Source organism: Canis lupus, chromosome 20, assembly GCF_011100685.1.
Source record: "Canis lupus familiaris isolate Mischka breed German Shepherd chromosome 20, alternate assembly UU_Cfam_GSD_1.0, whole genome shotgun sequence".
Classification (NCBI taxonomy): Eukaryota; Metazoa; Chordata; class Mammalia; order Carnivora; family Canidae; genus Canis; species Canis lupus.
This window is the reverse complement of record NC_049241.1, coordinates 10541657-10568750: the sequence shown is the minus strand read 5'-3', so window position 1 is coordinate 10568750 and position 27094 is coordinate 10541657. Positions and strand designations below refer to the sequence as shown.

Below are 27094 nucleotides of genomic sequence, written 5' to 3'. Positions count from 1 at the left end.
AGATCATTACATTTTGATTTGAAAAATCATCTTCTCTTCTTGTAAATAATAATCCATTTAAACCCACATTACTGCATCAGTCATTTAGGAGTTACCTCATAGCTAGATGGGGGGAATCATAGCCAATTTTGAAACTAATAGTTTCTTAGTTAATATGGAGACAAAAATGACTATATATAAAACCAGAAAAACAGTTTAACTACAAATAATCTTTTTTAATACTTTCTTCTGATTCTACAGAATCTCCTAGAATCCATAATTAAATTCCCCAGAACTAAATGCATATAAATTTTATGATTTATCAAGCAGTACTGTTTATCATATGTGTTATGGTCAGTTTGGGCTTTGCATTCTGGTCTGTGGATATGCATAGCCATTCTTACCCTAGTAACAAAAAAAAAAATGATTTTGAAAATGTCTTTGGTGACTTTGCCCTGACTCTTCTTCCAGATAATGTCTGTGGACTCATTTGGCCAAGATGATCTTTCCCACTGATGAGCCAGAGTTGCTGAGCTTATGACTGGATGCAGGGTTCATTTTTATCAAATGATTTTTTTTATCAAATGATTACTATGTGTCAGAACCTCTGCTAAGTATTTCACTTGCGTTGGCTTCCTTAATATTCAAAACTCCAAATTGTTTAGGTTCTCTTATTTTCCCTAATTTTTTTAAAGATTTTTATTTATTTATTCATAGAGACAGAGAGAGAGAGGCAGAGACACAGGCAGAGGGAGCAGCAGGCTCCATGCAGGGAGCTTGACGTGGGACTCGATCCAGGGTCTCCAGGATCATGCCCCGGGCTGCAGGTGGCGCTAAACCGCTGCGCCACCGGGGCTGCCCTAATTTTTTTTTTATAGATAAGGAAGTGATTCATAGGGAAATCAAGAACCATGATGTTTTAAGGCATATAGGTAGTGATGATGCTACATACCTGGTACCTGGGGTACCTAACTCCATAACTTGCTCCCTAGACTACTGTTTAAGTATCTGAGAAGAAGGGTTTAGTGCATCATTCCTGCTGACATCTTAGAATGGAGACTTTTTTTGCATGTTTTAGGGAGGATTTTTATTTTTCTTTGTCTCAATAAGTTTAATTGTCCTCTTATATTATTTTAGTTCAAAGTTTTTTGAACCTCTGGGAGTTTTGTTCCAGACCAGTAGAGTACAATTTAATAACTCTGAAATTCACATTTACCGAAGCATCATTTAGGAAATAAGAAAATGCCCTAAAAGTATTGTTATAGGTTCATCAGGTACTTAACCTCCTTTTATGCACCAAGAGAAAAGGTGGCTAATTTTGTCTTCATCACTTACAGCCATTTTTTCCTACATCCCAATGAGTGCAATGACCTGAGCCTAAATTTGGTTTAGTTATCTCTGTGTTGGCCCATCCAACTAGATGTCACTACTTGCTGATGTATATTTAACAAATTTGTAATTTCACATATCTAATCTTAGAGAATTGCTACATAGTGAAGTAGTTAAGTGTATCTGTATCAAGATTGGTTAGTTTTCAGAGAACAAATTGGAGTGGGGTATGTTTTGTAAGGAAGACACATCTCATGTGTTATTCTTGAAAAATGAAGTTAGCTTTCCTGTGTTGAGAGGTGAGATCTAGGTTCCCTCCCCCTTAATTGTATGTAAGCCTGTGATTAATGCCAAAGTGACATTACATGACTTATAAGGCATGAAAGTAATAGGGCCTCTGCCTGGTACTCTGGGGACATTAGTATTATGGAAACAGCTACCATGTTGGGAGGAAGCCAAGAACTGAAACAGGCCATGTGAGGGTATTCCAGCCATAGCCCCAGCTGAGATCCCAGCTGACAGCCAGCATCAATTATCAGGCATGTGAGCTTCAGGCTGCCCCCACTGACGTGAATGGACCAGAGAGGTGATGTCCCTGCCGAGCCCAGCTCAAATTTCAAAATACAGGTCGTCATTATTTTGAGCACTAATTTTGAGGGTGGTTTGTTGAGCAGCAATAGATGATTAAACACAAATCAATGCTGTGTTTCTGGACTCTGTTTATGGAGTGCTAAAATGAGAGAAAAATACTTCTAAATACCTTGATGCAAAGGACTCTTTTGTCATCTGGGCAGTCTAGATCCCAAATCCTTCTCTGCCCTGGAAAAAAGGAATTTCATTCAGATACTCTAATTCAGTAGAGTATATTGAAGACAAATGCCTTCTGGCATCTGGCTTCCTCTCAGTACCCCAGCTTGGAAGGTGGCTTTATTTCCTTCACGATGATACACTAGTGTTCTGGCCCCGAGACCTGTGGAAATTTCTGCAGGGGATCACTTCTCTCTCTCTCTCTCTTTTTTTTTTTTAAGATTTATTTATTTATTTATTTATTTATTTATTTATTTATTTATTTATGAGAGATACAGAGAGAGAGAGAGAGGCAGAGACACAGGCAGAGGGAGAAACTGGCTCCATGCAGGGAGCCCGATGTGGAACTCGATCTCAGGTCTCTAGGATCAGGCCCTGGGCTGAAGGCAGCGCTAAACTGCTGAGCCACCCCTGCTGCACTAACTTCTCTTTTGATAACTTTTTTTCTCTTCTCTGGACTTCTTTGATTTTTTTTTTAAATATAGTCTTCAAGTCTTTGTTGAACATAATCCCCTTTATTCTCTTTCAAGAAGTTGAGGGATGCTGTTAAATAGGAGCTATGGCAAAAAAAAAAAAAAAAAAAAAAAAAAAACACGCAAAAAAACCATGGAAATAATAAGCCAGTTGCATTATAGAATTTATCAAAAAGGTCAAAGCCACACAATATGCTATTACAAGCCATCACTTAGATAAAGTATTCAGCTCTTCTGCCTTAATTTTTTTTTTTAAGCATGAACTTTAATGAGAATGGAAAGGGCATGGCAAGAATCATTTCTCCTAACAAAGATTGTAAGAAGAGAGAAAGATTAGGCAGTGTGTCCCATTTTGATGAATATTTAGCTGGTAAGCTAGAGATCCTTTGGAGCCTCAGGCCTCCAATATTCTTGCTCTCTCCTCTCAAAGACTAAGAAAAGCTTAAGTCATGTTATTTAATGAATAGAAGCTGTAGAATTACAGCAAAGCATAACATGAATCCTAGTATCCAATGTGAAAGAAAAGAAAGGTGAGCATATGAATGTTAATATCTTCCTGCAAAATGATAGGATTCTCATTTTCTTGCTAATAACCTGTGGAATCCAGATTTCGTTTCTTCTCCTTATACAGAGAAGGCTCATTGAAAACAGAAAGCCAGTATTAAAAAGCTGTTTTTGTTATTGATGTTGTATGTGGTTGACTTTTTTTTTCTTTCTCCCTCTCTATACTGGAAAAGCTTGTGTTGATTAGCATACAGAGAGGGCTTAAGAGCTTTCTGTTGTGATAAAATTGGGTACCTTTCTGGGCTCTGGGGATAGGGTTCAGGTAAGACGTAGGAGGAACAAATTGAAATGGTGCCCTTGGCCACACAAAGATGCACCCACTCACTCGAATTAGTGGGACCACAGCAATGTTCTTCATTGATCAGTGCTTATCCTCAGAATGGGCTCTAGGCTATTCTTTAGAAAATGAAAAAAAAAAGAAAATTACACTGATGGAGAAATTCAAGATACCAGTTAGGAGAGACAACTTTGGTGAATTAAAAGACAGTCTGAATATCTGAAGGCAGATGTTCTGGTCTTGAGATATCAGCAAATAAAACAATGATAAAAAGGAAAGTCTTTCCTTTCTCACTCTCAGCCATCTTGGCATCTACTCTTGGTTGGGGCCGCCTCTAATCTAAGGCAGAAGGATGGTGGCTACGAAGAAGATGAAAAGATCACTGGAGTCGATCAACCTAGGCTCCAATTTGTTATGAAAAGTGGAAAGTGCATGCTGGAGTACAAGCAGACTCTGAAAATGATCAGAAATGGCAAAACAAAACTAACCATCCTCACCAACAACTGCCAGTCTCTGAGGAAATCTGAAAGGAAGTACTATGCCCTGTTGGCCAAAACTGGTGTCTATCATCACTACAGCAGTAATAACATTGAGATGGGCACAGCATGTGGGAAATACTCCAGACTATACACACTGGTTATCATTAATGCAGGTGATTCTCGTATCATTAGAAGCATGCCAGGACAGACTGGTGAAAAGAAAATGACACAAAATTTCTCTTTAATAAAACTGGTCAGAGCTTGTTTTAAAAACAAAAACATTAAAAAAAATCATTACTATCTATTGAGCATTTGTTACATAAAACCCATGGAACTCTGCGGTTTATATACTGTATTACTATTACATTTAATCCTCCCTAACCTTATTAGAAAGGTGTCCTTAGGGACAGTCAGAAGCTGAAGGAGAGGGACACCTAGGTGGCGCAGTGGTTGAGCATTTGCCTTTGGGTCAGGTCATGATCCCAGGGTCCTGGGATTGAGTCCTACATCAGGCTCCCCACAGAAGGTCTGTTTCTCCCTCTGTCTATATCTCTGCCTCTCTCTGTGTGTGTCTCATGAATAAATAATTAAAATCTTAAAAAAAAAAAAAAAGCTGAAGGAGAATGAATAATGTGATAAAGGTCACACATAAAAGGCAGTTCCTGGAATTTAAACCCCTTCTTGGGGATTCCAAAGCCAGTTACTAAGCACTACTCTAGTTAGCTGAGTCACTCAGGCAAGGAACTTCCCCTTTTGAACCTCAGTATACTTTGTCACCTGTAAAATTAGGAAGTTTGATGTTCTGTGTCCTCCAGCTCTTTATTAGATTCATATTGCTACCTTTAAAAATGCCATAAATTTAGTGGTTTAAACGACATAAATTTATGATTTTAAAATTCTCTGGTTTGAGAACCACAGCTCTCACTGGGCTTTATTAAGGTGGAGACAGGGCTAGTTCCTTCTGTAGGTTCTGGGAAAGAATCTGTTTCCTTGTTCTTTCTAGCTCATGAGGGTCACTTGTCCTCCTGGGGTCATGAACCCTTCCTCACATCACTCTAATGTCTCATCCTTTGATTCCTGTTCCCTCTTTCCTATAGGGACCATTGTGATTGTACTGGGCTCACCCAGATAACCCAAGATAACTCTTCCCCCATCTCATGATCCCTAGTCACATCTACAAAAATCTTTCATTCTGTAAGGTAACATTCACAGGTTTTGAGGATTAGGACATGGAAATATTTGGGGAGCTGTTATTGAACCTACCATGAGCTCCATTTTTTTTTTTTTCATTTTCAATACCAAAGAGTCATAAAATCTTGTGCTCGATTATTGTAGGATAGTATGGAGTTCTTTAGCTGTTCCTGTATCCTGCCTATATGTTGGACTCCCTTTTCCACTAGAGGTAACTATATCTCTAGTTTGTAATTTTGTATGTCTCGGATGACCTAATATATTGTCACTCTGTCGGGACCCATTTCCAACTTTGTTATTGTGTTGAGTGTGTGGCCATTCAGCATCACACCTGCTTCCTTAAGTATAGGTGCCCTTTTTGTAAATACTGTTTTTAGCATGTTTTCTCTCTTTCAGTTAACATGCCTTTTTTTTTCTATCCATGTTATTAATGTAAATAACATGTTGGCCCAGCTTCTACAGAAGCTAATGACTTTGCTAACCAAATGCACAATTTTGCCATCATTAGGATCTTAAATTTATAATGAGGATTCTCAACAGGGCTTCATGCTCATTACCTGACTTTACCCTACCCTCTCCAACAAAAAACAGCAAAATGAACTTCTGTTCTTAGTGATTCTGTTTCAGCTTATAAATGATCCTTAACTTCCTTGTGAAAGATGGGAAATAGATCATTGTTTTCTCTGGAAAATATCAATCCAGTATTAGAGAGCAGATACCAGTCACATACCCTGAGGCCAGGTATTTATCCTATTTCCAAGGGATCAGGAGAGAAACAGCACTCAGCTTGCCAACTTTTGATGAATCCTTTGTCACTGTTGCTGAAAGTAACCCAAACCCACATCTTTCAGTCGCTGTGTACGATCTGTCCGTTCTTCCATTTGGCTAATAGTAAGGAGCTTCTCACACACATCTTTCAAAGGATACACTCTCTCTCTCTCTCTCTCAATAAATGTATTAGTCCTTTAAGTTGACTTCAATGTCCAAATCTGCCAAAATAATGGGTTTCATCTAAGACCCTCATTTTAAAGAAGACCCACATAGCAGATTAAGAAAAAAAAGTAACATCTACTAAATCCTTTCCAGGTATGTTGCTATGCATTTTGGACTAGTTAACATATAAATGAGAAATAATCAGCAACAAATATGTTTAAATGCAATCAATAGCCAAGTACATATTTAAGTAAACTTTTTCCTTTGGTTGTTTTTTAATTCTCTTAGATTTCCTTTTTAAAATGTATTATCTTTGAAATGGTTCTTTACTAACCACAATTGATAATTAGGTGGAAACTAAAATAATAACACAACTTAGGATGGCCTCATTTAACACATTTAATGTTCTTCACAAGGAGAAAAGATTAGCATGAAATACTACAAAATATTGAGAAATAGAACTGTTCAAAGCAGGGAGCAGCTCACCTTTCAACCTTCCCTAGGAAGCATCCACTGGCCATAGTTACACATTGCCCATTTAGGGGGAACCTATTAAATAATGGGGTATCTACTAGGTACCCTGCTCATCAGCAGGTCTCCAGACCATCACCCACGGCATAAGAGGTAGAAGGAATCTCTATTATAGAAGCTGGCATTTTTTTTTTGTCTTCCTCAGGGAGTGCAGGCACCCCAGTAATGTTTAACAAAAATGGGGATGCACCTGGGCGTTATGACATCTTTCAGTACCAGACCACAAACACCACCAATCCCGGTTACCGTCTGATCGGACAGTGGACAGACGAACTTCAGCTCAATGTGAGTATTACTTGTTCCTCTTCCTTTGCTGACGTGATGAGTGAACAGGCTTCTAATATGCTCAATTAGCCAAATGTTCTTGTTTTTAGGTTTGTGTGGATATACAATTGCATATTCATCCTGTTACAATCATGTGTAGGGCTTGATAATCCATAATAATAAAAGAATGATAGTGATGATGATTGTGATGATAAAAACATACTTTGAATTTGTGCTGGGCATTATACTCAGCATTTAGATGAATTGTCTCATTTGACCTGAGGCTTGAATTGTGTAATAAACAAGTTACCTGCTAGTACTTTAAAATATCTTTCTCTTTAATGTCTGTAACCAACCCCTCTTCCTGTCAAATGTGACCTTGAGTAAGCAGCCACTTCCTTGTGCAAAGTTAGATAAAAGTGCACCAGCCAGAGATCATCAGGAGCTCTTCTGTAGTCAGACACAAGTTTTACACTCACTCTCTCTCTCTTTCTCTCTCTCCCTCTCTCACTCTCAATAAATGTATTCGTCCTTTTAAGTTGACTTAAAAGTGTCCAATTTTGCCAAAATAATGGGTTTCATCTAAGACCCTCATTTTAAAGGTTGTCATTTATTTTATGTTGGGGGCTGAGGTGGGTGATTTTAAGGAGGTTTAGGGAAATGAGAGCTACTTTTGGTTTTGGGTCCTCTTAGGAAATAGACACAAGTTGATAGTAGTATGTCTTGATGATTTTTGCATAGGGGATGAGTCACTTAAAACAGAAACAATGGACACTTTAGAGAACTGAAGAAGGGAGATGCTATTTTTGTGGTTGCCGAGTATCTTTGTTTCTGTCTAATTTCAGACCCAGTTGTGGATTGACCTTGCTTTTGTCTCATTCCACCATATTTAGTCATTGAATGGCTTTGTCTGATTATCATTTATATTCTGCTGAAGTTGTTTATGTTCTGTTTAGAATGTGTCTGCTTCCATGTTAGCTAATAGCCTTCTGGCCATTTAAAAAAATGTTTTAGTTTCTTAATATTTCAGGTTCAACATTTAACGGTGTGCTTCTCGTAATATTTGTGCCCTACTTGAAATCATTATTAATTTAAATAAATACATCAATCTTCACAGAGAGTAAAGAACATGAGCTATGGCATCTCCGCTCTTGCTGAGCCAGACATAGCTGGGGCTCAGCACACTATGCATCCCATGATTTTCCTCTCCTGGAAGGGATCCAGGACCCCAACCACCTCCCCAGCCTGGTGGTTGGGGTCCTGGACCCTAGTGCAGCAGAAGTCAGAGAAGGAAGGGTGTTGCAGGACCTCTGTGCTGAGGTGTACATGATAGGGTTACACTTCCAGAGGTTCTGCATCAAGTCCCTTCCTGCAGTGGCATCATGGCTGATTATACTGGGCAAGGCTTATAAATGAGTAGAACATCCCTGCTTCATAAATATTATAGTCTATACAGACACATGATTTTCTTTTGTCCAGAAGGTTCCTGAGTTACTCTGGGTTCTTCAGAGAAATGGGACCAATAGGATAGATGATAGATAGATAGACTATAAGGAAATGGCTTCTTTAGTTACAAAGGAGGAGAAATCCCAAGATGTATAATTGGCAAGCCAGAGACCCAGGAGAGCCAGTTGTGTAAGTTCCAGTCTGAGTATGAAGTTGGGAAGACTGATGTCCCAATGGGAAGATAGGCAGAGAAGATTCTTTCTGACTCAGCCTTTTTGTTGTATTTCAGCTTTCATGGTTGTTGAGGTTGTTGCCTACTTACACAGAGGAGGGCAATCTGTTTTATTCACTGTACCAGCTTAAATATTCATCTCATTCAGAAACACCCTCACAGACACACCTAGAATACTGCTTAACCAGATGGTTGGGTACCCACCCAATGCACATAAAATGAACCATCCCAGGCCCTATCCCAGGAAATTCCTTCTAATACCTCTTACAAAGCTGAGAATTAGGCTGTTAGCTTTTATCAGTGTATATCTTGAGAAGGCACTTTGGAAATTATTGAGAGCAGGGCTTCTTGAGAGTGTAATACAGAATTAATGTCATAGTGGTAGGGAGTTTGGGCCATGGTTTCTCAGAGAGCATTGTTCATAAGTGGGGGATGAAGAGAGGGTTGTTGAGGCCACGGCAGGCCGGCTACCTCATTTGCGCATTGCTCTGGCCTAGCAACATTTATACCTGTCCAGTTCTCCCTCTCCTGAGATCTCCCATCCAAGTGAGCTCACATAATGATTAGGTCCAAATGATTGTGATCTGGCATCCAAGAATGGATGGAGCCAGACAGCAAGTACCAGCCATGGCTGGGATGAATGCTGAGTACTAGAGGCAAAGAAAAAGCTAAAATTATCCTGAGCTTAAAGCATACCAAACTTGTGAGCAAAAAGAGGAAATGAAAGCAAAACAAGCAAACAAAATTCAACAGGTAAACTCAAGGGGGTAGTAATCAAGGGGGTAGTAATCAAAAGCAGAATCAAAATAGCAGAGCCCAGCTTACATACACAGAGTGTGCTTTGAATGGGTGTTGCCTGTGGGGTACAAAGATGGATCAACCAGAAGTAAAGAGAATCAAGGTCTGTCGTATACATGTGAACTGCTCAAGGCTAATTGTAAGACACACAAGATTATATAGGTGTGCTAATCTTTGCTAGCCTAACCCCCTGCACCAGTGTTAAAATCCTGGCATGTGTGATTTGTCCACGTGCAAAAGAATCCCAACCAGGCTTCACCAACTTCAGATATTACCTGGGGAATTCTTAAGCCCACAGTTTTTAAGAACCAACATCAACACCAATTTTATTTTTCTTTACTTGGTTTGCATTGTTTCCTTCATAATAATTGCATTTGATTAGTCATTTAGCAGGTTTTTGTCTCTTTGTATGTATGTATGTATGTATTTAAGGTTTTATTTATTCATTAGAGACACACAGAGAGAGGCAGAGACATAGAGGGAGAAGCAGGCTCCATGCAGAGAGCCCCATGCAGGACTTGTCCCAGGATCCCAGGATCACACCCTGAGCTGAAGGCAGAGGCTTAACTTTAGCCTCTGAGACACCCAGGCGTCCCTCATCTCTTTGTTTTTAATGCATCTCTGATGTGATAAGCATTTTAAGTGGCAGTGGGTACACAGAGGGGGGAAGAAAACAAATGGGGTCCCTGTTCTCAAAAATTGATGATCTAGGATTGGAAGTGCACGATACACAAGTAAACAGATGTGTATACAGAAATTTGAAAGTGTGAGAAGAGGCATGGAGCAAGGAGTATAATGGGGGTTGGAGAGAAACCTCCCGGATGAGAGGCCAGCCTTGTGGAGTGATCCACCAAGCAGGTCAGGAGGCTGCAATGGCAAAGGCATGACTAAGGGAGAGGAGGAGGTGTGGTAGGAGAGGTCAGTCATTGATAAGACACAGAGTGTGAAGTCCCTTGCAGGCTATGCTCAAACATTTTTCAATTTCATTCTGAGTGCATTTAAAAGCCATTGAGAAGTATTAAACAAAGGAATGACTCAATCAAATTTAGGAATAAAAAATTATTTTGTCTGCTAGGAAGGTGATGAATCGGGAGGGGCAAGACTGGCAGAAGAAAACCAAGTGTGAATTGATTTCAGCTGGCCAGTAAAATATGGGGACTAGTGAAGGCATTCTTAAACTGCAGCAAATAGCAGGATCATCTGGAGCCTTTGTGAATACACAATTTCTGGGCCCCACAGTCAGGATTTCTGGTTCATGTGATGTCTTTCTTGATCGAATGGGGGTAGTGATGGAGGGGAAGCCGGTGCTGCCTGCTGGGGGAAAGGATTCCCCAGAGGCAAAACAAAGGAGATAGAAGTTTATTGCATACACCACAAGGGAGTGGTGGTTAGGCCAGCAAAGGAAAGCCTGTCTGCAACCAGCAAAAAAAGTGGGTAGGTGGGAGTTGTTTTTAAAGGGGAAAGGTGAGGGGGTATGGGGACATATGGAACCATGCCTGGTTGTTAAGTAACCCATTGATCAGGTAGGGCCTATGGATATCTTGAGGTGGGTCCCCTGATAGGCCTGTCTCTATTCCACCAGGGACTTGTTGGGGGCCCTTTTGCCTTGATGGAGTTTCGATCTTCTGAAAAGCATCCTCTACTCAGAAGGTCTCCGAGTGGGAGGAGGCTCACATACTTGCTTTTCTAAGAGTCCGTGTGTGATGCTGATGGCACTTTGGGATCCACTGGCTTAGAGTATGGTAATGGCAGTGCTATGAAATGAGTAGAAACATGTGAGGGTTGCACATATAATGTATGTGTGTATATATTTATATATATGTATCTTAGAAGAAGAAGAATGTAATGTCGTGATGCATTCGGTGTTGGGATTGAAGGAAAAATAAGAATCAAAAGTGAACCCCATGCTTACAGCTGAAGTGGCTGTGTAGATGGTAGCCACATAAGATTAGGAAGGCTGCCCAGAGTGGGCGGGAGAAGGGGATAAAATTGAGAAGCCTAAATTAGTGTTCTTAAGTGTATGAGAGCTAAAATGAGCTGGATAAGTCTGAAGCTCAGAAAAGAGTTCTCCTTTACAGTTAATTAAAAAAAAAAAAAAAAAACCCAACCAGTTGTTAACCTATAAATAACATTTAAATCCATTAAAGAAAGAGAAAAGAGAATAGTCAAGAACCTAAGGTCTTGAAAGCCTCATAGGAAATGGTACAGTTCCATTCCAACTACTCATTCAAATGTTACCCAACTTAAAATACTATTTCATTAGCCTGGAAAGTTAGAGCAAACATACACTTTGGCTTTTGTTTTTGTTCATGGAAGCTAGATATAGCATTAGGGGGGAACGTTTTTTTATTCTACTTTTTCATGCAGAAAGTGCTGTGTTCTGAAGAGCAGACGAGACATCTGAATTCTCACATGGATCCAGTAGTGTATGCTTGATCCTACATGCATTTGAAGGTATAGATGACTAAGCCAGGAACCTGGGGTTTTCAGAATGAGAGGCTGGGTTAATTTAATTTAGGATGGCTGCTAAGATAACTGGCCTTGACAGGCAATTGAATACCCTCTTGATGCCTTTTATAGGATCCTTAGGATATCAGTAAGTTGAAGTTACATCACAAAGGAAAGACAGAAGAGGAGATAAGTACCCAGAGGGCACTCCTACACCCTATCCCGGACAGCTGGACAGCCGGAGCCTGGGCCCAGGCAGCCTAGGCAATGCTTGGTGTCTTACCCAACATCACCCTGTCCATAAAGTTCCTTTCATTATAATCATTCTGACTCAGTTAAAAATTCTATTAAGAGTGTAATTCAGGCAAACATAGTTTTGTAGGTTTGCTTTCTTCCAGTCAACAGAACAAAACAAAGCATTTCAAGTGACAAGTGTACTTCTCCTCATTTACAAAGACTCAGGGGTACTCTTTCAATCCCCAGTTAGATCATCTCTAGCAAATGAAATTTTCACAAGCGCTTTCTCTGTGGTCAGTAATTGCAAATGAATTTCTGAGCCAAGAAATCAGAGTTTTAAGAAACCAGCCTATCGACCAGACTGCTCTGCTGTTCTGTATCCAATCCTCCAGAGTTCAGGTGCCTAAGACTGTGCGTCTGTTAGAGAATGCCATCGTGCACCCTCCAGCCTGCCAGACTATAGCCCCAGGGTCTATCTCCTCTGTGGGCTAAGAGATGACGGCACAGTTTGCTATTAGGATATTTCTACATGAACAAGAACTCATTGGAAGGAATTCATAAAGAGCAAAGCCATTTACTCCCCCCATGTGACCTCCACTGAAATAATCCACTTATTTTCTCAGGTTTGTACTCTACCACACTAGAGATTCTGTGAAACATTATGCCCGGTGGAAAAGCAGGAAAAGGGATAATGCAACAAATAGACATCTGCAGTGTGTCAGAAAGGATGAGAGCTAATGGATATGCTAAGATAAAGGAGGGGCAGGCCCTGCAGCTGGTGTTCCCTGAGTAGGATAAAGGGTCCGTAATGAATATATTGCATTTAAAGGGCTTAAATATTATATAATTTAATTTTTATATTTACGTTTGATTTATATTTGAATTGGACTTTGAAAGATAAATCATGTTCCCAGGATGAAGAAGAAAACAAAATGCTTTAAAATGCATAATGCATCACCATTTAAAAATTGGCATTTTGGGGGACACCTAGGTGGCTCCGTGGTTGAGTGTCTGCCTTCCACTCAGGTCTCGATCCTAGGGTCCTGGGATCGAGTCCTGCATCAGGCTCCCTGCATGGAGCCTGCTTCTCCCTCTGCCTGTGTCTCTGCCTCTCTCTCACTGTGTCTCCCATGAATAAATAAATAAAATCCTTAAAAAAAATTGGCATAGGGGAATATGTCAGGAACAAGGCAAAAATGAAAATAGGTGCTTTTACAAATTCTAAATATATGATATGAGGTAAACTCTACATTTGTTATGTGTATTAGAAATAAAGGTAACTTTTGTCATTTTTCATTTATTTGCAATAAGTAGGGAATTACATGTGCCCAAAATATTAAATTTTCAAGTAACTGAAATGATTTCAAATCCCAAAATGTTAGAGTCTAAAAACAACAAGCATTCTTAGTAGGCATCTTCCTACAGGCAATTGCACTTCTTTTGCATAAAAGGCTCTGAATGGATATACTTAAACCTTTCTGGATCCACAGTCATCTGCCGTTCTGTAAAGTAGTCCAGTTTGGTGATCTTGTGAGGTATGTGAGACTTGTGAGCTTTTTTAGTGATTTGTTCGTTGTTGAACTTATTTTCCACCTAGAGACTAAAAGCTCCTGGAAGGTAGAATCCAAAATTTAGTCATTGTTTTACATATCTCCTAGCAAAGTACCTGCCACATGGTAGGCATTTGGGGTCTTCGTTGACAAATAAAACCATGTCAAATGAGTATGACTCTTTTTAATGATGGACATTACGTATAGCAACCAGCAACTTCCTCCTTATGGGAGGAGCACCCAAGTTTCCTTTTAGCCATGTGGTTTGTCCTGGAGAGTTCCCAACACCAGGGGTGGGATCTGATTCTGTTTAAGCCAATTGCCAGGGCCATCATAATGGGACGGGTGCCAAACTAAGCCTGTCCAATAGAATGAACCACTAGACATCTGCTGACTAATCTGGAATACCAAGAAGCTCTTGTCTATGTGGGTGTGACCCTCCAAAGCCACAGGGAGCCATTTGGAGGCCACAGTGCAGGAGCTCTAGGGAAAGAGTCAAAACTTGGACAGAAAAACTAGGTCTAGCTCACAACATTTGAGCCCTAGGAAATCATTTATAATGTTCTCTGACTTGTTTCATTATCAAGACATTAAGGGAATTTAAGTATGATACTTTTTACTTCCAATCTCATTCAATGTAGCCATAAAAAATTTTTTAATACTTTTTTTTATAAATATGCCCAGATCAGAAAAGAAAAAGGGCCTACCCTCAATAAGCAGAATTTTTTCACATTTCATTAAATTGAGGTGATCAAAATGTAATTTTAAATGTTGAGCTTTTGTTAAATATTGAATCTTCCATAGCGCTTAGAATTTTGGCTCTCAGAGGCATCTGAAGACATGAAAAGTACGGTTGATTACAGAAATTATTGTTTAATCAAATTATATATGCTACAATCAATACTTACTTACACCTGCCTATAAAAGTACTAATCACACTATTGTTTCATAATTGCAACAGTAAAAATGTTTTAAAAATCTAATCACACTGATAATTTAGAGTATTGCATGAGCTGTGAGGTAATGGATAACCATAATCAAAGCAATGTTAACAAGGTAAAAAATATATATATAAGTTGTCAAAACTTAGAACTTCTTCAGCTTCAGTTTACAGTCTTCTTTTATAGAATCACCTTATTGCTCATCATAATTAATAGCACTCATCTTACAATTTTTAGTTTTCCTGTTAGGACTATAGGTTTCAAAGCAGACCTGATTAAATGGATCTGAGTGTCTGTTCCACTACTTACTAGCTATAAAGCAGGGTTATAGTAGCATGAATTTCATAAGAATTAAATGTGTGATATATGTAACATACTTAAAACAGTACCTGGCACTTAGTAAATATTCAGCAAATGTTAGCCACAGCAGCAACAATAATTTAATATCCTTAGTTTATGACATCATCTGTAACTGCTCAAAATGTCAGTTTCTAGTGCATAGCTACATTATTTTTTATACCCCAGCAGCCAACATAATGGTTGACATATAAAAATGGCTTGTTCTATATTAACTAGATGAGGAGATGAACAGACCATTGAATTACACTATAAAGTACCTAAGAATGAGGATTATCAATTTAAATGTAGAATTTCCAGTGTCTGTTGGATGAATGGGTAAGAGGATTTATCCAAAGTTCTACCCTAGTCAGCAATCCCATATGATTTAGGGATCCATCCAAGAACTTGATTTACCAGACAGGTTCCAGGTTCCATTTTATAAGTGGTATGTCGGCTTGTTCAAATTGCGAAGATAGACTATTTTCCTCTCTTTGGAGAAAGGGAGATAGAAGATGGTTTTAGATTTCTTTCAGTTGATCTTTAGTTTTGAAACCTACCAGTGGCTATTGAGAACATGGGGTGACATTACTATCCTGAGGTATGAGGTGAGAGAGTCACCAACTACTTTTGTATTGCTGAAAGTAACTTAAAAATCAAGCCGTTGATGCTGGTCCCATCTGCCACCTGCTTCTCTACCCTTTAATGCTACCTTAGTGAAGGAGTCATAACAGCAAAGGATTTGGGATCAGAGGATCTAGTTTATAATCATACTCTTTGCAGTTACTAGATCTGTGACCAAGACACAGAAGGCTTCCCCGAAAAGGTGACCTTTAACCTGAGACCAGGGTGATGAGGGTTCTTTGCATTTGTGAGCATCTCTGAATCTTACAATAAACTATAGTTGTCAGCTAGCTTAAGACAAGAAACCCCAAACTGAGTACAGATAGCATATATGTTTAAAAAATTTATCACTTGGCAATATTTTAGAAATCAAGAAATGTCATAAGAACTATATTTGGGGCTGTTCTTTTAAAAATCCGAAAGTCTGGCAATACATGCCCTTATCCCATGCTGTAACAGGTGTCTGGACCAAAGCAGCAGCTGCCCACTTCAGACAAGGAATATAGTCTCCTAGGTTCCCACAGAGCCCACCACTACCTTACTGCCATTGGCATTGTGCTTCATTCACCTAATCTAGATTTAGAGTAGATTCTGAGTTATTTCCACTAATTGGGTTTGAGCATATGCTTGCCTTTTTTCTCTGGAAATTGGTTTGTTTAAAAATCAACAATGATATGTCAATAGTATCAATGACCCAAAACACCTGTAAGTATGTAAAAACACCTTATATAAAGGATTAGGAAATGCAGCTTTCAAGAGAAGGTGCCTCAGGAAAGACAGAGCTTCTGTTTGGAAATGTGTATTTGTATATATTCTGAAACATATTGAAAATTAAAGAAACAGATCATCGTTGTTTTGTCAGCATTTTTCTAGTAGTCGATGGTGTATAACTGTGTTCAGTCTATGAACGTCTGGAAGATTAATAGTATTTATAAATATCAATATGGCTCCACAAACATGTAAATAGAGAACTCTAAACCCCTATTTTTTTTCATTTGGCATTGTAGGCATTCATGCAAATGACTTCATGTTTCTGGATATACAACTCTGTTCTATAGGGAAATTGTGGAATTTCATTAGTATGTGCATTTTGAACTCAGGCATCATACATAGGCAAGAAGAAGTAATCAGGAGAAGTGGAGATGGTTCAACTGTTATAACGGGGGTGGGGTGCGGGGTGGGGGGCTCTCAGAAATTGCTATCAATCCAAAAGTACAAAAAGGAAAGAGCTGAGTTTATATATGGTCTGCCCAGCTTTCTACCCTATGAAGCCAAAAATTCTAGAATGACCTGATTATGTTAAAATTAAAATATAGGAATTAGATTTGAAATGTTTTCCAACAAATGGGAGATAGTCTTATAAAGGGAGGCAGTGTCAGAGGGCCTGAGCTAGAGTCCTGCCTTTGCCACTTATTGCTTAAGCAAATCATTTAACATCTCTGAATCTCAGTTCCCTTATGTATTTAAAATAAAGTGAAGTCAAGCAAAACAGCTACTTCACAAGAACACTTTGAGAATAAATTGCAATAATTTCCCTGATATAAGAAAGCCTGTGACATTTGTGGTTGTGCTTCTTTTATTAGTTTTTTTTTTATCAGTGCCATTAATAATAACCAGAAATTTAGTGGCTGAAAACAACACAAAAGAATCCTCTTAGAGGTCAGAGGTCAACACAGGTCTCACTGGGCTAAAATCAACATGTCACCAGGGCTGTGTTTCCTTCTGGAAGCTCTAGGTGATAACATGTTTCTTGCTCATTCATATTGTTGGCAGTAATCAGTTCTTTGTGTTATGGGACTGAGGTCTCTTTCTTCACCAGCAGCTGGGGGTTGATCCCACCTTCTAGAGGGTGTCTTGATGCATTGGTGTATGGCCCTCTCCTTCCTCAAAGCCCACTAGGGCTGCTCGAGCCTCCCTCCCTCAGGAGCTTCCAGTCTTTCCTGCCTTCTCTATCAGAGTTCTATGTCTCTCACTGATCCTTGTGCCTTCCTCTTCCACTTTGAAGGGCCAATGTGGGGCCCATCCAGATAATCCAGAATAATCTATTTTGAAGGTCTGGAATCCTATTTCATCTATAAGAGCCCCTTTTGTCAGGTAAGGTAACATATTCACAGGCTTAAGAAATTAGGTTGTAGAAACCTTTGGGTTATGGGGCAGATAATTTGCCTAACCACAGTTCTTTAACTGCATAACTCTTTCTATGAAGTCTATAACATCCATATTAAATTCCCATTATTCATAAATAGGGAGTTAATGTAGTTGTGTATAGGAGTTTTATGGATAGGAGTTTTATGCAGTTCTGTATACTTCAGCACCTTTGGTTTCTAATTGAGCTTATCTGTTTGATTGATAATTTTTCTCATCATAATTCTGGAAAAGTCTGGGAAAGAACCCTGAATTAAGAACCCTGAATTAATGGGTAGAAGACCGAATCATCCTCAAGTGAGGAGGCAAAATCAAAGATTAACAGGAAGGGTGAGTAATGGCAGCACAACAAGAGACTTAGCTCAGCTCCAAGAGGGAATTCTGTGACCTCTAACTTTTTCTTAAGCAGATGACATGGCCCAACCTGCTGAAATTAAGTGGAACTCCCAAAAGGGTAATGAGAGAGGAGGCTTCATCTTACATCAACCCACTTTCTTTTACATTTGTCGGGAGGTAATAATTTGACAATACTGATGTTTCCTGGCCATCCTACCCCCAATTAATTCATCTTTTAATTCTCAGTGTTAACCTAGAAGATTAATCCTTTTAACCTTTTATTCTTATTTTAGCTCCTAAATTCCTGGGCATTTTGTTTTGATCGCATTAGTTCTCTTTAAGTGGTAGAGCAGAAATGCAGAGAAATAATAGATGGGCAGTTCTTTATGATGCTAAACGTAAAGTTGCCATATGAACTAGCAATTCCACTCCTAGGTATATATCTCTGATTTTCTTTGGCCCATGAAAGACCATGAGGCAGTAGATATACAGTAGTAGCCTGGTATGTGGGGTACTAATTGCCAACTCCCTCACAGAGTTACCAACATAGCCTGTTGATACAACAAGGTCACATTTACCATTTACTGCAATAAGGAGGCCACCACATTTCTAGAGTCTTTGTAGCCTCTCAAGAGAGAAAGGGCAAGGGCAGATCTTTCTATAATTTGGGTGTCTGAATCAAGGTACTTCTTTCAGAATTGAGCAAAGTGTGTGATATTATAGCTTCGTGTTGGTGGACACAGCGAGGAGGGTTGAGGAGTGTGTCTCTTTGAGTAAACAGTCGTTTAAAGGGAGGATTTGAGCCCATAGAGTGATATGTGATCCCCAAATAGGACAACTTTCCCTATGGCAATTTATTTTCCTGGTAATAGGATGATCAATCTTATGTTCAAATAGATGGATTTTTAGGAAGTTCCTGAAATAGACTACAAAAATATCTGCAATTTTATCTTCCTGATCAAGATTTTTTGGAATTACAGAACCATTATTAGTGTAGACAGTTGGAGTGTCCTTGATCCTTGCATGCAAGATGTTCTAAAGAGGTGGACTAAGTTAAGATGTTTTCATCTGCAATAAGCCAGCTGTGTGCAGTTATCCTCAGTGGAGTTCGGTGACACCTAGCAAGGGGCTGTTTGATGGCATCACTTCTGCCCACAGGTAGGGATAATTCTTGCTCAAATGTCATAGGCCATGCTAGAAAGTCTGCCTTTCCCATTCTCTCCCAGTCTTCAGAACCAGAATAGCACAGACACTAAGCTATGTCATCCCAACCTACTCCACTTGCTTAAGGAAACCACCTCCATAACTGATGCTATTAAAGTCATCCTCTGTTTAAATTAGTGTCTGTGTCCTACAGAAGGGCTATAGTCTGAAAGAGTTCACTTTCCTGGTTACTGCCCTGGAAGCCCCCACCCCCAGTGTGCTCAGGTAAGCACTGCCATCCATAGGGATGTGTTGCTAAAGCCATATTTCTTTCTAGCACTTTATGTGGCAGCATGTCTACAAATAGCTTCTGCAAAAATTCTACAGTTGGGAGTCACAAACCCTCCCCACACAAAATGTGAATGAGCAAAGACCCTCCCAAGCCCTCAGTAATTTTGTGCATGTTTACAAATGTGTTTCCCATGCCTGGGAACAGCTTCTAGTTAGTCTTTCCATGGCTGCACAGATTATTTCCCATTGTTAAGAATAAAGTGACTTCGGTGGGTTTTTGACCGCAGAGCTTACCCTCTTTCGTTCGATTCATTGTGGAGCTCGTGAGAAATCTCTGTTCTTCTTGGAAAATGAGGTGTGGAGAGCCTGGAAGTGGTGGTCTTCCAGCTGCACCCTTTGTCCTCTTTCTTCAAAGTTATCTTGCCTGCCACTCAGACACAGTTCTCTAGCCAATAGGTGTTCATTCTTTCCAACCTCTTCAACAAACACTCAACTATTCAGATGTGGGTGGTGTTTTCAATTGCCCTACTTAATAATCCTCCCCAATATGACAGTGAGAAAGAAGTAACAAGCTCAGAACAAGGAGGACAGAAAAGATGCGGGAGGAAAATACAAAGAACTCTAAACTTCTCATAAATAACAAATGCATTCTTGATTTATTGTGTGGTGATACTGTAACAGAGCCTTCACAATGACTGAATAGGACATGAGGGCCTTTATCTTAGCAGGGAACATGATGCCTGCCATTTGAAATCACGCTCTGAAAGCCGACTTTAACACATTGATGGATATGCGTTGGAAAGGTAAGTGGCTCTTTGAAATTGCCCTGAAATCATTTATGCTTCAATAAGAGGCTAGCAGCGAAGTTGGTAAATAGTCGGTTACATGATTTGTGCGCGTATTTCCCAATAGTTAATTTTTGCCATTAAAGGTATAGATCACTTTGGCTATAAATGCCAGTTTACAGGATTCAATCAAGAGTGGCAGATTAGACTGTCAGGAGTCTGGCAAGAAGGGGTGGAACCAATAGCTCTTCTTTCTCATCACTGTTATTGTTGCACAAATGAGTGTCATCGCCACTTGAGGTGACTGCCTATAATGAAAAGAAGCTCCAGAGGAAGACTAACTGATTTGCCTTATACCCATTAACTTGCAGCATTGTTGGAAAACTGTTGAAGATTTCCTGGATGCCTTGCAAATGTCACTGTCAAGCATCTTATTAGGCATATCCAGTATTGTGAGTGTTTTTTATAAAGGAGTAGTCAAGATTTAGGGACTCCTGCTGAAATCAGCCTACTTTTACTGGTCTCTGCTCTACCTTTAATTTTCTTAAAAAAACACCTGGAGCTAAAGTGACTGATAGGATTATTTTTAAATGGAATATATAACTGATGCCTCTGGGTGACCTTTCCTGAAACAGATTTGTGTTACCTGCCTTAATTTTCGCTGCTGAAAAATGGAGAGGAGTAGGCCAACATGAATGGGAATGCTAGCAAGGATCATTTATGAAGAGGCAATATGGCATAGTGTTAGCAAGCATGGGCCATGGAGGACTGTAGGTTTAAACCTGAGCTTCCCCCCTTCCTAGCACTACTTGCATCATCTCACTTGACTTACTCACTCTATCTATAAGATGGGACTGATAAGGGGGATCCACTGCTGAGGATTGTTGGGAGGATTGCCTACATGAAAAGTGCTTATGATGGTTGCTGGTACGTTCAATATTTGCTAGGACTACTGTTGTCATTGCAGCTTTTCTTTTCTTTTTAAGATTGTTTATTTATTTATTGATGAGAGACACAGAGAGAGAGGCAGAGACATAGGCAGAGGGAGAAGCAAGCTCCCTGTGGAAAGCTTGATGCAGGACTTGATCCCAGGGCCCTGGGATTACAATCTGAGCCAAAGGCAGACTCTCAACCACTGAGCCACCCAGGTGACCCTGCAGCTTTTCTTAAAACCCCATTTGACCTTGTCATTCCTCTGTCCCAGACCTTTACCCTATCCTCTCCTTCACCTGGAATTAGGTTAGGCACTCCTCTCAGCTTGTACCTTCTCCTTGGTAACCTGGGTTCTAGCTCCGGCCTGTCCTCCTGTCACCTAGACTTCCCTGACATGTCCTGAATCTGCCACATTCTCTCTGACATTTCTGTGTCTTACAAAGTCACTTGAAATGCCATAGTCCACCATGGAACTGAAACACTGGCCCCTGAACATATTCCAACTTCTTTGGGAAGACCCTGCATCAAGCATTTTCTCTTTCTTCCCCCCCACTTCCCCCAGGTGGGACTATCCCTCTGCCCATGGCAGCTTCCTTTCTCTAACCAAATCCACGAAGTCCTCAGTGGCACCGGACCTTCCTGGGCCCTGCACAGTGTTAGGAACCAAACTGCTACTTAAGAATGAAACTATTGAGCAACCCAGTGGCTCAGCGGTTTAGCGCCGCCTTCAGCCCAGGGTGTGATCCTGGAGACCTGAGATAGAGTCCTGCATCGGGCTCCCTGCATGAAGCCTGCTTCTCCCTCTGCCTGTGTCTCTGACTCTCTCTCTGTGTCTCTCATGAATAAATAAATAAAATCTTAAAAAAAGAGTTTGATCATTTAAAAAAAAAAAACGAATGAAACTATTAGCAGTAAAATATGGAAAATTCGAATCTCTTCTCTGCTACCAACTTCCTTTTTGTCAGAGAGCTCTGCAGTCGCGGTATAGATGGAAGGGTCATTATTGAAGCTGGCAAAAACACCTCTGGCCAGAGTTCATAGAATGCACTCAACAGAGCAGGATGCCCAGCTGCTGAGCACAGTGTATCACCCAGACCCTCGGAGTTCAGCCTCACCCCAAGAGAAGTCTTCTGTAGACAGAGACTAAGGAAGCATTAGCCACTCCTCTACCACCCTTCCTAACTCTGGTGGATACTTCAAACATCTTACCTTTTTTAACTCCCAAATACCAGCTGGCTTTCAGAATGAATAGATGGAGACCAATTACTGTCCAAGATGGTTATTTTCAAAAAGGCATCCATGGGTACGTGGCCAGAGATAACAGATTGAGCTGTGTTAGGTAACTCCTTTAAGAAAGAACCCTTCAAGGACATGGAATTGGGGCTATTATTAGCTTGCCCCTCATTTTGGTTGTTTCATTCTGAGATGTGGATCTTTATTACTTTTGTTTTCTTCCTCTTTGCTGTGATCACGACAAAGAAAAATCATCATATATTCCCTTTTAAAATAAGCCTTTTGAAATCTAATTTGAATGTTTTTGAATCCCTTCTTCCAGCCATCTCTCATGGGATTGCTAATTTTCTCCCTCTCCTGCAAACTCTGTATCCTCCAATTAAAAAGTAAAATTACATACAAATATATTCAGAACCTTAGTGCATATCAATTTCTAATCTAGAGCATGGTACAAAAGGGCATCTCATGTCCATTTGTTAAGTTGTAAAATCTTTGTCTTTAATCATGACCCCTTGTTCCTTCCCCTTGGAAGATGGAGTTCAGAGTGTCAGAAGAGATGACTTCATTCATGAGAAGTCAGCTTTCCAACTTGAAACATGGCCTTGGCAGTCCTTTGTCTGTTGTTCTTGTTCTCTTGTAGTTATTTTCCTTTCCTCAGCTCACCGAACCTCACACTGACAGCATTCTTTGGTAACCATTAACATGCAAGTTTAGTCTTCCCAAGCCAACTGGAGGGAAGTCTGGGGAATTACTGGCCTGTTCAAAGACCATATGTTTCTGACATCATAAGTGGAAGTCTTCACAGTTAAGCTCTGGGCTCTGTTTCATCAGCTTATGTGCTTGGGGAAGATACTGACTGGGTAATTTCTCATGGCATTAAAATTTTATGTTGTCCAACGTATCAAGTAGACATTTATTTTTAAGCTGTGAGATGAATGGGGCACTTGGAAAGGAAGAGGGGAGAAGGAACATTGGATTTGAAAAGTAAATATCTTTGCTAGTGTTCTTCCTTCTGCCAAGTGGGTTTATTACAAATATTTAATAACCAATAAGATCTGAGACCAACTAGTCAGTACAGTCACCAGCCCTTGCTAGACTAGAGTCCTGGAAACCCCCTACTGTGTTATTCCATAAGTTTCTGGATCATGGGCAGTCATCCCAGGGTCTCTCAGGGAAAGGCCTGGGAATGTAGAGAATACCAGAGGGAGGGAACAGTCCTATTCACCAAGCTGTATGAAAGCCTTTTAGTATTTTAACAACTGACAAGATTATTCCTGTGTAGGAATACTGTCTTAACTGCCTGTTAAGACATCTTTGACCACCTCCCCCAGGCATGCAATTGCCAACTTAGCTTTGTAGGTAGTTCAAATGTCACTTTCTCTGCAGAACCTTCCCTAATTTCCAACTGATTCCAAATCAGTGTCCCCAGAGCACTGTTAACCATGACTTTAGGCAACTTGAAGTCCTATGCTAAGGACTGGAAGACAATTACATCATAGAAGAGAAAAGAGGATGGTCTCTGGAGTGCAATGAACTTCTCTGGCTTCAATGTATCCGTGTGTAAAGTGAGGACATTTGTATTGTCCTAGTCTACTACATTCCTCCAAAGGCAGCTTATGACACAAGGATTTGGATGCAGGCATTTGGGAGATGATCCCAGCAAACATGTAAGGGAGTAGGGGAATGAGGCAAGAAGGGGCCAGTACAGAGTGTGTTGACAGGCAGGTTATCACTGAGAGCATCTGGAGCTAAGTCCCACTAGAGACTCCAAGTGAGTGTCCAGAATAGCCTCAGAATCATGGCAAGGAAGCTGGGGGGTTTATCTACAACTGCATAGGCTCATAGGTTGAGGGCTGTCCCTTGGGCGTTATCTCCCCAGTGCTTCAACCTAAAAATGACCAGAAGTCACTCTCCGACAGGGCAGCAAAGAATGTTATGTTAGCATGTTGGGAAATAATCAGCATGTACTGAAACAATCCACAAGGGAGCCTCTGAAGTGGGCCAAGTTGGTATGAGTAGAGCACAGACAACACCTACTACAGATACCTCCTTCACAGAGTTTTTGTGATAAAGTATACAGAGGAACTAGCTCCTTGTCTACCCCACAGGGCTGTCACAATAAAGATTTCATTAATAATAATAATTAGGTAACATTTTTGATCACCTATAGTGACTATATGCCAGTCACTATATACATGCAAACTCATTTAACTCTCATAGTTAACTAATGAGGATATTTTCATTCCCACTCTGCAGATGAAAACCCAAGGTTCCCACCATTTGTCAGGGTTCCATAGGTACTAAGTGGTAGTGATAAACAAACCCAGGCGATCTGGCTTCATGGTTCCCACTGCTAACCACTATGTGTTACTCCTCTCTCTGAGTAAAAGAAACAAAAAAATAGCTGAAAACATCTTTAGAGTCACAGAAATGTTAACTAATTCTAACCCTTACTTTACTTTGTCACTCAGGCAATTTATATGACCCCAGAAACAGACCTTTGGGATAAAAGGACTTGACACTTTGCTTAATTTAGACCAGGCCCATTCATTTGCTGCACACAATGGATGCTGTGCTTGTCAGACACAGATGCCATCATTAGTCAAGAGCATTTACAGAAGGTTTCTCATGTGCAGAGCTTTGTTCTCAGAGCTGTTGGGAGTTGGAGAGGAAGTAGGGGAGACAGTCTCATCCATCACTGAATCTAGCCAGGTAGTACAGATGCCCAGAATGCCCTGCCTAAGAGGCAGAAATGAAAACTAAGCGTGCAAAACTCTGCCAGGTCCCTTAAGTTAGCAGAGACAGCTTCTTCTTCCCCCTCTGTAATATGTTCTCCAGATACCAGCTGGTAAAAATGCAGATTTAGAGCAACATAATAAGAAAAAAGTCACAAGGGGGAGGGACCAACCTCTTCACTTATGGCAGGGAAAGTGGGTAATATATAAACATACCTCAAAGCAATTCAGACCAAACTGGGCTTTGGGTTTGGAGCTGTGTTAACAATGACTTACACATTCTAAGATTGAACTTCAAAGTATGAAGTAGGCCCCATAATATCCACTTCACCAGTGTGTTGCAAGGTTAACTAGAAAGCAAACTAGCAAAATGATGCTCCATAAGTGTTATTTTTTTTTTCTTTGCTTGCACTTTGGGAACAGTAATTCATTGTGAGTATTGCAGGCTTACAGCTAGTAAGGAATAGGGAATGTGAAATGTACAGTTTAGAGCTGTGAGTTTCAAACTTTGCCATACATTCCCATTACTGGCATGAATGTTGAAATGGAGATTACTATAGGCCGCCACCACCTCTGAAATTCTGATTCCACTAAAACAACATTGTTTAATGTTAGAGGTAATTCTGGTATACTTGGGGAATAGAACACATATCAGAAAGACTGGCCCATTAGCCATATTTAACGAGGGATCCAAGATTAAGCTGCATAAAATTTAATAAAATGATCAATTAATTGCTTACCCATGTAATTACAAAGTACATTTCAAAAAGGAGATATTAAAAAAAAAAAAGATGAGATTATGTTACAGTCCAGAATGGTTATTTAGATAGTAGCAGTGCAAAAGTGTGTAAGTGGGTGGGTCTGAGTGAAGGTGTCAGACTACAGGATGCATTGGTCTTCATATTTTTCAAGGCCAGTTGAAACTCATTCTTTAATTCAATGCAAATGTAGGCAGCTAGTAAGAAAAATACGGAGTTGAATCTCAGGTATGTGAAATAATGGCTATAAGGCTTTGAGCAACTTACATGGCTTCAATTTCCACAGTAGAGAACGGGGGGATAATAATTGCCAGCTAGCTGAGTTGTTTCAAGGAAAAATGATAATTGTTATCACTATGTGTGGCATACCCTCAATATATGTTATAATGACTTGGTAGAAAGAACTTGTCTCAGGGAGGCAAAAGGACTTATTCATGTGGATATTGAATCTGCACAATGCCTCCCCAAGGTTCTTAGAGAATATGGAGGAAGTATTCTCAATGTTGTTGATCTGAGCATCTGGCTGCAACCATGCAGAAGCCCTGCCGTGAGCTACAGAAAGCATTGAAGGTGTGAATGCACTTCAGAGGTCAAAGCATTTTGCTAATTAGAAATTAGTATCTCACACCGTGGCAGGCAAGTTGCGTCCTATAAACCCGATGATTTTGATTAAACGTGTCTCAATCCCATAGACAGTGCTCTAGACAAAAAAAATCTGTCACTTGATTGATTTCAAGTAAACTCACAAGTCCTGAAGAAAAGTAGCCACCTCATTTAACTGCAGATAGGAAGAGAAATGGATATATAGGTACCTAGTTTCTATTAATGTGCCAGCAATTTGACTCTGCCTGAGAGAACTGGGGAAGGTCAATGATAAGTCAGTCCATAAGGTCCTGAAGGGAGACGTAGCTAGGATGGAACGTGTCCTTCAGTCATGAAATGAGAGGCTGGAATGATACAAAGGTGATGCCATACACAAGCCAACTTTTAGGTCCAGTTGTAAAAGACTCTCCCTACCAAGTTAGGGTAGCTGGATTCTTTTTTGGAAGAAAGTAGATCATACAGGTTTTTGTAGAAGTTTAAGGAGAGAATGTGGGAGAATGAGCAGTCTTTACTAATGAGAGGTTAAGCAAAGAGCTTTCAGAAGTATTCTAGGAAAAGGTTGAAGATGTGGTTCCTCTGATTCTGAGGATTCATGTGCTCTGTTGTGTCATGTGATGATTTTTTTAAATAAGTGACATTAAGAGAATTATATGGTTTTGAAGAGAGAGAAGGAGAAGAACAAACATTTATTTT

The 27094-nt window shown here is 40.0% G+C and overlaps 1 protein-coding gene and 1 pseudogene across 4 annotated transcripts in view; both read left to right on the top strand.

Moving 5' to 3' along the window:
• The window catches only part of GRM7 (glutamate metabotropic receptor 7), an 834441-nt gene that overhangs the window by 565949 nt on the left and 241398 nt on the right, over positions 1-27094 (top strand). For all 4 annotated transcript variants that reach the window (XM_038565782.1, XM_038565780.1, XM_038565781.1 and 1 more), the window contains exon 7: positions 6709-6848. In XM_038565782.1, the coding sequence (XP_038421710.1) occupies positions 6709-6848 (140 nt within the window). The remainder of the gene's footprint in view (positions 1-6708; positions 6849-27094) is intronic.
• LOC102151594 lies at positions 3782-5017 on the top strand (annotated as a pseudogene).